Source organism: Dromiciops gliroides, chromosome X (assembly GCF_019393635.1).
Source record: "Dromiciops gliroides isolate mDroGli1 chromosome X, mDroGli1.pri, whole genome shotgun sequence".
NCBI lineage: Eukaryota > Metazoa > Chordata > Mammalia > Microbiotheria > Microbiotheriidae > Dromiciops > Dromiciops gliroides.
The window spans coordinates 66,602,482-66,616,503 of NC_057867.1; the positions used below are offsets into that span (position 1 = coordinate 66,602,482).

The 14,022-nt window shown below is 36.7% G+C and overlaps 1 protein-coding gene across 7 annotated transcripts in view; it reads right to left on the bottom strand.

Moving 5' to 3' along the window:
* The window catches only part of ATRX (ATRX chromatin remodeler), a 183,909-nt gene that overhangs the window by 81,608 nt on the left and 88,279 nt on the right, over positions 1-14,022 (bottom strand). For all 7 annotated transcript variants that reach the window (XM_043974368.1, XM_043974367.1, XM_043974363.1 and 4 more), the window contains 8 exons: positions 13,567-13,746; positions 10,769-10,862; positions 9,113-9,215; positions 8,324-8,506; positions 6,655-6,796; positions 5,929-6,038; positions 4,808-4,954; positions 3,396-3,573 (listed from right to left, as the gene is read on the bottom strand). In XM_043974368.1, coding sequence (XP_043830303.1) covers positions 3,396-3,573; positions 4,808-4,954; positions 5,929-6,038; positions 6,655-6,796; positions 8,324-8,506; positions 9,113-9,215; positions 10,769-10,862; positions 13,567-13,746 — 1,137 coding nt within the window. The remainder of the gene's footprint in view (positions 1-3,395; positions 3,574-4,807; positions 4,955-5,928; positions 6,039-6,654; positions 6,797-8,323; positions 8,507-9,112; positions 9,216-10,768; positions 10,863-13,566; positions 13,747-14,022) is intronic.

Sequence of the window (14,022 nt, forward strand, 5' to 3'; positions counted from 1 at the left end):
GATTATTTTTTAAAAGTAAGTGCCTTATTTCTCAATCAACAAATGTTAATTGTGTCAAAAACAAGGATAGATACAAAAAAGGTGCTAAATGTCCTCATCATGGCATTGAAATAAATTAAGGCTAGGCCTCAGGAATGCTAGCAAGGTCTATTCAAAAAGAGGCTCAGAAAGAACTTTTGGCTTCTATCTGAGACATAGCCTGTCCATGTACAAAGAAAGAGGCTCACCACAGCATATTGGTCACTGAGGGCTGAAGTCTTTAGTGATGTCGATTCATAAAACAAAGAAAACTGGGGCAGCTAGGTGGCACAGTGGATAGAGCACCGGCCCTGGAGTCAGGAGTACCTGAGTTCAAATCCGGCCACAGACACTTAACACACACTTACTAGCTATGTGACCCTGGGCAAGTCACTTAGCCCCAATTGCCTCACTAAAAAACAAAAACAAAAACAAAAACAAAGAAAACTACAAAATGGCCCTTGCTGTTCTATAACCCTCCTTTTGGTTCTGTAGCAACAAAAGTCAAATTGAGGAAAAGCAAACCAGGGTGCTCAAAATTACAAGGGAATATCTGAACTTCTGAGAAAACAGAACCATTTGAATATTTAAGAATGCCAATAGCACACTTCTGAGGATGAAACAGACAAATCCTACAGAGAATCTATCATGGTTCTCCTAACTAAGTCAACATGTAATTTGATGCATGATGACTTCAAAGCAAACACAGGCACAAGAAGACAGTGAAAAATACATTGAAACCTCATGCCTGTTTTAGCATGAGTACTTCTTTAAGAGTGTCAAATGGCACTGGATATCAAAAGCACAAAACGTGACCAAAAAAAGTGAAATTGACAGAGAAGAGAACTATTGTTCACATCGTTTCTGAATGAGCTATCAATACCTTCAACTTGTTAGGGAAAAATGTCAATTCAACATCCAAGTGGAAGAGAAGGCTTAAGATAAGAATTACAATGGCAATAATTCTAAACTAACCTATTGGGCCAGACTGTTGAATATGAAAAACTGGATATGGAAAAAATTGACTCCAATTATCATCATTTCTTACAGAAGATTAACAGAGAGAAAGCTGTCACCAGGATGCAAAGAAGCCAGAAAAAACTACAGCTAGTTAAAACAAATGCTTTCTTAGCCAAAGTGGAAAGAAATGACAGCTGAAAGCAACACCAGATTAGAGAACCAAAGAAACTGCAGAAAATTATGGAAGATGATGAAGTATATGGCCTTAGAAAATAAAAGCAACAGAGGGTAAAAATGGGTTATGCAAAAAGGTTACAGGGAGAATCACATGAGCTAGAGCATGCCAATTTCATTTAAAGATGAAAATGGAAGGAGGAACAGGTGAAAAAAAATTTAAAAAAAAAAGGTACAATAGATGCAAAACCAAATAGAACTGCCAAGCTGTCTTTAATGAGGTCGTGTCTTTTCATCAGTGGAAGTACAACCCACCAGAATTTCGAGTACAAATGACATTTGAACAGCAAGATACACACAAAGGCAACTTTTTAAGCATAAAAAAAAGGCGAGCATTTCAAGATAACTCATAAAAAAGAGGTACTAAAAGAGTGGTGGTGGGGTGAAACCTGGACTGTAATATCAACTAAAAGGCAACAAAAACACATCAGTAACTATTTTACCCAGATGCCTACGTTTTTGGCTATATATAGATGTGTATGTATATGTATGTATGCATGTATGTATGTATACACACACATTTATGAGAATGGTATATGTGGTTATTAGAAGTCTGAAAAAAGAACATGCAGGAGTTTTCAGAAAATTTTCTATAGCAGACCATGTCATTGAAGGCAAGCAAAGGACTGAAGCAGTGGTACTCAAAGTGGAGTCCTTGAAGCTTGAAACCGTGTCAGAGGTGCTATGAGGTCAAAATTAGCTTCATAATAATATCAAGACATTTTAATTTTTAAAATAGCAAATATCAATAGATGAAACCCACATAAACAAAAGCTCTTATTATTCTTTTTTGGGGGGAGGGGAGGTATCTGCAATAATTTCTAAGAGTTTAAAATTCCTATGACCAAAAATGTGTGAAAACTGTTGGAGCAGAGAAAATAATAAGAGCCTATTATATATATTATGAGTTGATATCACAGATCCATTGCAGTCTTCAACCATACACCTGGTATCATATTTTCTGAAGACAAAAGCAAGATCTATAATTGGCCAAACGATATCATTCCTTTTGCACAGTCTTTTAAAAAGTATGATTTTCCTTACAATCATGACTATGTTGGAAAGAGAGGCTTACCGACAGTAATGTAAATAAGGCACAGCTCTTGCACTTCAAAGAGCTTATTACACTCTAAAATGGATGATAAGTGACAGTGACAAAGGTCTAAAACACGTGAGAATATGGCATCCTAAGTGTAACATGTACAAAGCACTTTAGGAGTTCAGAACTTTTTTCATATGGAGATCAGGAAATGTTGTGGAGAGAAGCAGCAGTAACTGAACTGAGGACTCAAAAGTATTGGGATTTCAATAAGCTCTGATGCAGTGAGAAGGCTTTCTAGGTTGAAAATACATGGGAAGGTGCAGCTAGGTGGTGTAGTGGATAGAGCACCAGCCCTGGATTCAGGAGGACCCGAGTTCAAACCTAGCCTCAGACACTTGACACTTACTAGCTTTGTGACCCTTGGCAAGTCACTTAACCCCCATTGCCTCACCAAAAAAAAAAAAGAAAGTACATGGGAAAGGAAAGAAAGTATGAGAAAGAACTGGAGGGCTTCCACAAGAGTGACAAACAAAGGAATACTGGCATTTGTCCTGTAGGTTTTCTGAGGACAGGGAAAAAGTGCCACCTTAGAAAGCACAATCTTACAGGGCAGCTAGATGGCAAAGTGGATAGAGCACTGGCCCTGGAGTCAGGAGTACCTGAGTTCAAATCCGGCATCAGACACAACACTCACTAGCTGTATGACTCTCAACAAGTCACTTAGCCCCCAATGCCCCGCCAAAACAAAACAAACAAACAACCTCCTCCCCCCCCCCCCCCCCCCCCCCCCCCCCCCCCCCCCGCAATGTGATAGTGGTGTGCTGGATCATCAGAGCACAGATTTACAGAAGAGCAGCGAGCGTCACACTTATTTTCCAGATGAGCAAAACTACGTGCAGAGTGGAGTAAGTGACTTGCCCACCATTATAAAGGCACAAAACGGCACTGGCAGAACGTGAGCCCAGATTGTCTGCCAAATGATCCACTGTGCCTCTGTACCATCCTGCCAGGAGGCACAGATTGGGGGGAAAGCATAACTGAAGAGGAGACCAGTGAGTAGAACATTAAAAAAATTGATTATATATTTGAGAATATAAAAACAAAAGTTACTTCTTTATCTCAGCTCAGGTAAATAGCTTACCTGGGTCAACAAGAGCTTTGTTAAATATTTCTTTTAGTTTTCTACTCTTGACGTTCCTTCCTTGAGCAAGATTTCGATACATCTCATAGCCGATAATCATCACACCCCCATCTTCCTGCCACCTTTGCAGCATGTAGCTCCTCTCCTGAGGGCGTTTCACAGTTGCTAATTCTGAGACCTTCCATGGGAGTGAAGGAGGAGGGGGACAAAATGGATTTGGAAAAAGATATTTTTAATAAGAAATGAAAATAAGTTTTCATTGCAACATGGTAGACCTTTTTAGTTACAGCATTATAAATGGTTATTCCTTTTTAATATCCTTCACCTGTACAAATGACAAACACCTGATCCTAATGACAAGAGCCTCTTCTCAAGATTCTCTCCTGACTCTCAAGCCGGTCTTGATTATCGTATCCAGTTCTTTCACTGATACCTTATCTCCCCAAATTCTGCATGAAGTCTTCTCACCTCTCTCTACTCTTCACCTTGGTTATCTGCTCAACTCAATGATTGAAATGGCAACTCTAGAGATTTCTCCCAAATGTCTATCTCTATCCGCATTATCTTCTTTGAAAGTTAGTCCCCGAGGCAGCTAGGTGGCACAGTGGATAGAGCACCAGACCTGGAGTCAAGAGGACCTGAGTTCAAATCCAGTCTCAGACACTTAACACTTAGTAGCTGTGTGACCCTGGGCAAGTCACTTAACCCGAATTGCCTCACTGAAAAAAAACAAAAAACAAAAAAAACCCACCAAGGCCAAAACAAAAAGAAAGTTAGTCCCTAATGCAAAAATATATTGAATGTGATTGTACATATATAACCTATATCAGATTGCTTTCTGTCTTGGGGAGGGAAGGGAGGGAGGAAGAAAAATTTGGAACCAAAAATCTTATGAAAATAAATGTTGAAAACTATCTCTACATGTAACTGGAAAATACTAAAATACTTTTATGATTTTTTAAAAAGGAGAAAAAGTTAGCCCCACAAGTACATCAAATTTACTCATCACGTTCCCTTCTATTCTATGTCTGCTCCTCCATACTTATGTAATGTGTCAGTCTCCTAGTCACGTCTACTCAAAATTTAAGTCCTTTTGGATTCTTCCCTGATCTTTAAATCCAAAGAGATGCTAATCTCTTAAGTTTTACCTATTCATCGTCTCCAGTTATTTTTTCTTCGCTACTTACAATACTAGCTCCCTTTTTACCCCCAACCCAGCATCTCTCCTATAAACTGTAAAATAACATTTCCATAGCAACTGAAGGCTTTTTAAAAAAATGAGAGTGACATGGTCAGCTTTTGGAAGAGAAATGAGGAAGGAAGTTCAGTGAAGAGCCTATCTAGTCTAAGCCAACAGTAATTCATGAATACCACCTACAGTGTAAATAATTACACATACTGATAAAATGTACCTCAAGCTTCTCTTCATCGTCTAATCCATCTTGCCACTTTTCAAATTCATTCATCCAGTTCAAAGCAGTGTTAAGGGGACATACCACCAGAGCTGTACTGAAATCCAATTTGTCACACAACAAAACCGTATGCAGAAAACTCACCACCTACAAGGAAAAACATTTGTATTTCTTTAAATCCCCTGAAATTATTAAAAATCATTAACTGTTGAAAATCCTCATTTTTTCCCCATAGCAGCTAAAAAGGTGCTAAGCCATGGAATAATAAGTCAATTTATATAGCAGTCTACAATTTTAAAGCATAAATCAGAAACAAAGATTCTTAAGGGAGCTGAGGTAGGAAAAAATTCCTTCACTGGAAAAGATTGCCCATAAATATCATGGCAAGAACAAGTAGTGCAAAGCAGACAACCTATTGTCCCTTTCTAATACATGACAGGAGCCAAAAAGCTATAGGCTCTGTAATCCAGAACTTTGCTACAAAATTACATGGGATCTCAATAACCACTTATAAAGAAATAGCATATGAGGATTCCCACAATTAACAACATTAAGGATTCTTTGAAAACGATAACATAAGGCTCTCATAAGGCTCAGTTAGTTCCAAAAGAACAATACGATGAGGGAACTAACAAGTACACCGACAACTTGAATTCTCACTGGCCATCTGCTCTCAATCTGAAGTGACTATTAGATTTTGTACAGGTTTAGTAAAGGAGGAGGATTTGGTTAATAGCATATTAAATATAGGATTAAAGGATAGTGGTCATGGCAATGTTATCCATAGTATGCCTGTACTGCAGTATCCATCCATCTTTAAAAATGCTCGATGAAGGCTATGAATACATATGTACTTGTTTCAGTTTTGTAAATATTTATATATCAATTCTAGAAATTTTTTAAATTAGGTATACTGTGTATTTCTTGCAGTATAAAAAATGCATATGTACTGATAGAGTTCAAATAAGTATACGTATGCATACATATATGTGTCTATGTATACAGAATCAATTACATGTTTATCTTCCAGAACTAAAATCATTAGAGAACTGACCGAAGTACATTAGAGACTGGCATCTTCTAAAGTGTCCCCTTAGCCCTTCATATTTGATACCTCCTACCTGTAATGTCTTTCCCAGACCCATGCAGTGGGCAAGAATGCATCCTGAACCTGCAGATTTCTTGGTTTTACTCACAGATTCACAACAGCAATCCCACATGAACTGAACACCTAAATAAAACATTTTAATTAGAAAGCTCAGCATATAACTGCTTCAAGACAAAAATTGGGCTATCTTAGCATCAAGCAAGAGTCAGTTAAAAATCTTTGGTTACTAATCAAAATCATTAACTCTGAGGCACAAAATCTACTCTCTAATACCAAATATAACTGCTTGCAATTTAATAGGGTGGGATGCTATAATCTGTAGAAAAAGCCAAGCATAAACAAGGGTTATGAACTAAATTTATGTTTACTTTATGTTTTACACCAATACTTCAGGTTAGGGAAAGGGCCACAAACCTGTAAGTGTCAAGAGCTGCATAAACTCTCATGAATAAAAGTAATAACCCACGTAGGGTAAGAGTAAATATTTAAAACTGCAAATTGCCAATTTTTTTTTAAGTGAGGCAATTGGGGTTAAGTGACTTGCCCAGGGTCACACAGCTAGTAAGTGTTAAGTGTCTGAGGCTAGGTTTGAACTCAGGTCCTCCTGAATCCAGGGCCGGTGCTCTATCCACTCCGCCACCTAGCTGCCCCCGAGATTTCTATATTGTTAAAAGTAAGTACATCTGTTTTGAGAGCTAAGTGAATGAGATGCAGGAAAATGGATATTGTATTTTCTTACCATCTACTTGATGGGGTTTCAGTTTGGTCACCATGTTTCTGTGAACCTGTACTAAAGGTTCTTTGGTTTCTTCATCTTCATCTAAAACCAATTTTGTTGTAATTGGACATTTAATAGGTGAAGCGTCTTCGATTTCTATCACCTGAATGCAAGGGGAAACATAAACAGGTTGAAATGTAATTAATAAAAACAAATTAGTCCACTGGAACATTCCCAGAATGACAACCTCCCCCCAGTCCTCAAAATATTTCTTTCTTTTTCTTTTGAGGCAACTGGGGTTAAGTAACTTGCCGAGGGTCACACAGCTGGTAATTATTAAGTGCCTGAGGCCAGATTTGAACTGAGGTCCTTCTGAATCCAGGACCAGTTCTCTATCCACTGCACCACCTAGCAGTCCCCCCCCCCCCAATATTTCAAATTCCCTCTTATATGTTGTTTTCCCTAATTATAATGGAAGCTTCTTGAGGGAAGGGACTTGCTTACATTTGTATCCTCAGCACTGAGTACAGAACATAACACATAGTAAGCTTTATTTATGAGGCAAACACAGCACTATCATACTAGGGCATTTCTTGTCATTTTATTTTATTTTTTTGTTGTTTTTTTTTGTTTTTTGGGGGTTTTTTGCAGGGCAATGGGGAGTTAAGTGACTTGCCCAGGGTCACACAACTGGTAACTGTCAAGTGTCTGAGGCCAGATTTGAACTCAGGTACTCCTGAATCCAGGGCCGGTGCTTTATCCACTGCATCACCCAGCTGCCCCCATTTCTTGTCATTTTAAACTCAGTAAAAACTAAGAAAGTGGCTTCTAGACATCTAACATCTAATGTAGTTCTACATTGAAGAAAAGCCAAGGAGTGTCTAAAAAGAACATGGGAGGACTGATGATTTCACTCACATTAAGTGGAGTGAACAGAGCAAAATCTATAGTGGTCTAATGTTACTAGAGATACTTGGCCAGGACAGAATGGCTACCTACAGGTATCTAGTGTGAACTAGTCTTCCTCACAAAAGAAAAGTAAAGGGACACAAAGAATAGTTTCCTTAAAAAAAAAAAATGTCGTGTGTGTGTGTGTGTGTGTGTGTGTGTGTGTGTGTGTGTGTGTGTGTGTGTGTGTGTGTGTGTTGTAATGAATATAATTTTCACTAGGAAGAAAAATCAGTCTTATCTTATTTGGCACAACGAATGAGAACTACCAAAAATGTTTTGTAAAAGTTGTGAGGAGGGACAGCTAGGTGATGCAGTGGATAAAGCACCGGCCCTGGATTCAGGAGGACTTGAGTTCAAGTGTAACCTCAGACACTTGACACTATAGCTGTGTGACCCTGGGCAAGTCACTTAACCCCAATTGCCTCACTTAAAAAAAAAAAATTTTAAAAAAAGAGAAGCAAAGGCTATGTGTGGGGTCCTTCATAGAGAGGAGTCTTATTCTGGGAGGAGTTGGACTGGATGACACCTGAGATTTTGAAAAAAAATAAATAAATAAATGGACAAATTGAACCATAAAATTTTAAACTACCATTGTCTTGGAGGCTTGGCCAAGTCACTGCCACTCTGGACCTCATTTGAACCACCTCAAAAACTAAGAGGATGGTCTCAATAACTGTTAAGGTCCCTTCTAGACAAAGTTTTTTTTATTAGGATCTAAACATTGCTATACACTGATTACCTCTCTTAATTTCTCTCTTTCTCGTTCTCTCTCTGCAATACGTTTCCTCCTTTCTTCTTCTTCTTTCAAGGCATTTTGAGTTTCAGTTCTAAGTTTGTCATCTTTAAGAATCTTACGAATTTTCTTCCTACCCTTTCCAGGAGATTTGGAATCATCATTTTCATCTTCTTCTTCAGAATTACTCTAAAATGAAATGATCATAAATACTATGAAACTGAAGAATTAAAAAATTATAAGTAAAGAAATAGATATTTCATTCAAGAGTTACAAGGATTGTTGATTATTTCTTCAATTAATTTGAAGAAATATTTATGAAATTCAAGAGAGCCTAATAATTATGACATATATGAAAGACTAGATAATGGGAAATAAACATTACAAACAGTTATATATTATTGTACAATATTATGACTTACAATTCTACTACTATTCAAGAAATTCAATCGTTTTTACTGTAAAAGGTGACACAGTTGTCTTAAAAACCCAAATCACAGGCCAGTGAACTTAGTGGCCCATGAATGACAAAAGGAAAGCATATTAAAGTTTCCATATCTTACTTACTTTTGTATCTGTGCAAGTGCCTAATATGATATACTACATATCAATGTATGTGATTAATAAATGCTCACTGAATGAAATCAGTTAATCAAAATTTGTTCCGCAGTATACCTAGAACAAAGTTTTCAAGTTCTGTGGACTCCTACCATGTTGGAAGGGGACTTTCTTCTTAGTAAAGAAAATGTTCTATCAACTATAACTAGAGCATGTTGTGTCTGTTTAATCATTTACCTTATTTTCACTCGAAGAATCCTCTTGAACCTTAATGCGCCGTCTTTTCTTCTTTTGTTTGTAGCTCCGTTGATTTTCTTCCAGCTCTGCTTTCTTTGCTGATCTGAAAGGTTAAAAAAAATTCTTGCTGATTCAAAAAAAATCATCTTGGAGTATATGTTAGTTTAGCACACATCTTCATTTGTGCATGTAGCTAAAATAGTGAAAAATAAAATGAAAGGGCTTTGTAATAAATAGATAACAGCATAATATAACAGTACCTTAAAAAAGGTTTATAGGTATAGGTGAGCTATACAAATGTATCCACAAACGTTTGCAAAATCTTCCCTAGTCCTATGATTTTATAATTGATTAAAACATACATATTGTGGGTTGACATAGAGAATATCTCCTTAGTCTTTATTATCATTCGCACAAATCCAGTTCCTTTCTTTTTCATTCCCATTAATGCCCTTGCCTGAAATGCTGTTCTTTCTTTCCACCAAGGCATATTCACTCAAGTCATATAGGCTTCATTGACTAACTCAGTTCTTCATTCATCACTGAACTGAAATCCAGAGTGCAAATAATCACTGAAGGTATTTAATAAATGTTGGTTTCCTTCTGTTCTTAGATATGCAAATTATGCAACATCATCATGCACCTGTGCATAATCTATGTAGTTTTCTATAGTTTCTGTTCATCCCATCTCCATGAAGTTTAAGTTCTGAAGCCAGGGCCAGAACTGAATCATCAATTTGTATTCCTTGTAATGATATCCATGGCTAATGCAGATAACAGAGCTAATTCTATATAAACATTCGGACTATACAATGCAGGAATATATAGATCTACACTTGTTAAAATGAGAACTGACAGCTCTTGACTCTTAATTGGATAAGAGAAACCAATGGAGGGAGAGAAATAATGTATGACTGTAAAAATTTGAACACAGCCAACTAGAAGTATTTTTATAAAACAATGGAAATCAGGAGAAAAAAAGGAACAAACAGCTTTCATTTTGAATACATTGAGTTTGATCTATCAGTTCTCCCCCTGAATTGTTAGAAAAAATTATCATCTATTTGGAGAAAAAACATTCATTCCTTTGGCTCCAAACTATTTTCTAGGACCCAGATGTCTAAAATGTTGTCTGTGGGCTAAATGCCTCCTGAGTGATTCCCTGCCCTCTCTTCCTATGCCCCCCCCACTCAAGCATACAGTCCATCTGATAGATATTAGAGATAGATAGATATCATCTTGCCAGGGAGTGGGAAGACAGGGCAGGAAATCATTCAGGTGGCATATGAACCATGTATGTATGTACAATGTTTTAACAACTTAGCTAGTTCTCCCAACCTGCTTGCTATTGCCACCATGTAACTGAAAGCTACCAGGACTCATTTAAGCAGGTGTGAATCAATAACAAATTATAACTGAAACCGAAAATCATTAATCATAATTAGATTCCTACAGCACATGCTTACATGGAGGTCTGATCAAAGAGATCACTATGAAAAAACATGGGTAAGATATTAGCTCTGAACTATGGTTTATGGTTGTACCCCATAAAATGAAAGAGCAGAAAATAGGAACAAATCAAGGTAGGAATGACAAGTAAGACCTGTATGTACAACAGAAAACCAAAACAGAACAAAGAAAAACTCCAAGCCATACCTTGTCCTAGGGCGCTGATCATCTTCAGACTCACTCACTTCTTCACTTACCCCTGATTCTTGAAAATCAGTATCAACAGAATCTTCACTGCTCACTTGATAAAAATTAAAACACTGAATTATCAACTGTAATCAGATAGAAAGGTAGCATAACTAATTCTTCACTAGCATCACACTGACAGAAGACATGATAAAAAAGTTATATTTCTTTGGAGAAAAATGCATAAATTTGAGTTCAAATCCGACCTCAGATACTTGACACTTACTATCTATATGACCCTGGGCAATTCACTTAACCTTCATTGTCCCACAAAATAAAACAAAACAAAACACTACTACTGAGGACTCTTGCCTTGGATGGATGAGGTACTGAGTGGGAACTCAACCAGCACACTGTAGAGCTAGCCCTGGGCTACTTATCACTTCCCCTCAACCCATCCAGTACCAATGCCAACCATCTTAGCAACTGCCTTGCTCTGCGGTATATTTAACTATGAAAGGATATAAAAGGGGGAAATCTTTGGGGAAAATAAACACACAAGGTTGGAGCAAGTGTCTAATCATAGTAACATTGCATGCATAGAAGGAGTTTTATACTAATTTATGAAGAAAAGTTTCAAAATATTTAAAATAAGCATGTTTTTATTAGTTTGAACTGAAGCTGGACTAGGCAAAAGTGTTTCTGAGTAGAGATACTTGATGTTAAGAAAATATTTCTAAAGGGTTTGAACAAAGTTTGCTTCCTTACTGAAGCAACACATCCCTCCACCCATAAAATACTTAGTATACTACTGATTTGTTTGACACATAGATCTTTTATTCAGAACTAGGACAAAACTAAATTTCAGGCCAGGTATGTTCCAAATGCCTTCGTGAACTAAACATGGAATTCTTGAGTATTAAGGAGATTAAGTGAAAGAAAGACCAAATCCCTTCAGCTTCCCTCAAAAAACAAAATAACCCTCAAGGAAACCTAGCGTAGGACTAAGCACAGAAAAAAACAAGAGTAATAAGTTCTCATTAGACAGCTTTGACACTATCTTTCAAAGCTCAACTTTGGAGAAAAAAACAATTTTCTAAAATAACAGCAGGAAGTAGAAAGAGATTTGCCTGGACTTGAAGACTTGAGTTTGTTCAAATATGACTTTTGGAAGTGAAAAGCTGAATGACCCTGGTAAATCACTTAACTTCAGTGGTTCATGGTTTGCTCCACCGACATTAGGCAAATGAGGGGAAAACAGTCAATCTCAGAGAGTGGTAATTGAGAACAAAGAAAAGAACATATGTGAAACATTCTATAAACCATAAAGTAGTACAGAAATCATTTTCGATTATCTATATTTAAATGTAATCTATTTTTTAAATTAAAATTAAATTTGGAAGGTAAGAAAAAAAAGTGTGACTTTCTTGAAAAAATGCAACCCACACTTACAAATTGGACTTCACAGTTCCTGACATAACTAAGAAAAATGTAAAGTTAAGACACTAACACTAGAGGAACATGCCAAGAGAAATTAAAAAAAAAAAATACATGCACCAAAATCTTTGAAAATGACTTGATTTAAGGCAGCTAGGTGGCACAGTGGATAAAGCACTGGCCCTGGATTCAGGAGGACCTGAGTTCAAATCCACGCCTCAGACACTTGACACTTACTAGCTGTGTGACCCTGGGCAAGTCAAAGTCACTTAACACTCATTGCCAGAAAGACAGAAAGAAAAGAAAAGAAAAGAAAAGAAAAGAAAAGAAAAGAAAAGAAAAGAAAAGAAAAGAAAAGAAAAGAAAAGAAAAGAAAAGAAAAGAAAAGAAAAGAAAAGAAAAGAAAAGAAAAGAAAAGAAAAGAAAAGAAAAGAAAAGAAAGAAAATGACTTGATTCAGAGATAGGTATCTCAGAGCCATGCCTCTGTGCCATGCCTTCTCCCCCATGAGAAGACGACCAAGGATTTCTCTCTTGCTTTCCCTTCCCTAGCACCCTAAATAAACTATTATTTTGTTCTAATTGGATTTTTTTAAAAAAGGAAAAAAAAGAAAATGACTTGATTCTTCTCAGCAATACAATGGTCCAAGAGAGTTTCAAAGCATTCATGATGGAAAATGCTCTCCACATCCAGAAAAAACAAAAAAAGAACTGTAGAATCTAGATGCAGAAGACTGAACCATACCATTTCTATAGTTTTTGTTGTTTTTCTTTTTTGAGGTTTTCCTTTTTGCTGTGATACTTCTTTCACAGCATGACTAATGCAGAAATATATTTAATGTGATTGTACGTATATAACCTACATCAGATTACTTGCTGTGTTGGGGGGGAGGGGAGGGAGGGAGAAAAATTTGAAACTAGAAATCTTATAAACACAAATGCTGAAAACTATCTGTATATGTAAATAGAAATAAAAATAATTTTATGAAAAAAATTAATAAAAAAATAAAGAAAAAGAAAATGACTAGAAGAGCAATGTAATTTTATACTTTAGTAGCCTATTTGACATTCCACAAAACTAAGAAATACCATGGGATCCAAAAGCACAGAACCTCCAAATATGGCAACTCCCAACACTAATGCACTAAGGTACTGTTCTCAAGGTGTTCTGACTTCACAGCTAAGCCTGAGAATGTTGCCTCAGGCATATAGAAATTATATGACTTGCCAGAGTTACAGAGCTGGTGTCAAAAGTAGGATATAAAGAATCTAGGTATCTTTGATTATAAGCCCAGCACTCTTAATCATATCTCTTATTTAACCTTTTAATGATTTTTTTAAAAAACCTCAACATTTCCTTCATATTTTAAATCTGATTTCTAACCTTTCCTCCTATTTCTGCGTTTGGTCTCTTTTATCTCTTTGGGCCTTGACTTCTTTTCTTCTCCAGACTCTCCATCACTCATGGACAGTTTGTGCCGTAATAGCCTGTGACGGTATCGAGGCTTCTTAGATTGTTCAGAGTCAGAATCAGTGTCAGAGTTGCCATGTTCCTCATTCTCCTCTAAACAGAGAAAAACAGATAAGAGAATACAAATTTTAAAGCTATTGCTCTATAAAATGTCACAGGTAAAATTTTTTTAAGGTATTTGAGTAATATTCCATTGAAATAACCAATAACAAAAAAGAAATATGTATGTTCCTAGAGAGATCAGTGATAATTATCGGCTAATTATACACTTCATACATGTGTGATATTACAATGAGGGTTAAGTGACTTGCCCAGGGTCACACAGCTAGTAAGTGTCAAGTGTATGAGGCCGGATTTGAATTCAAGTCC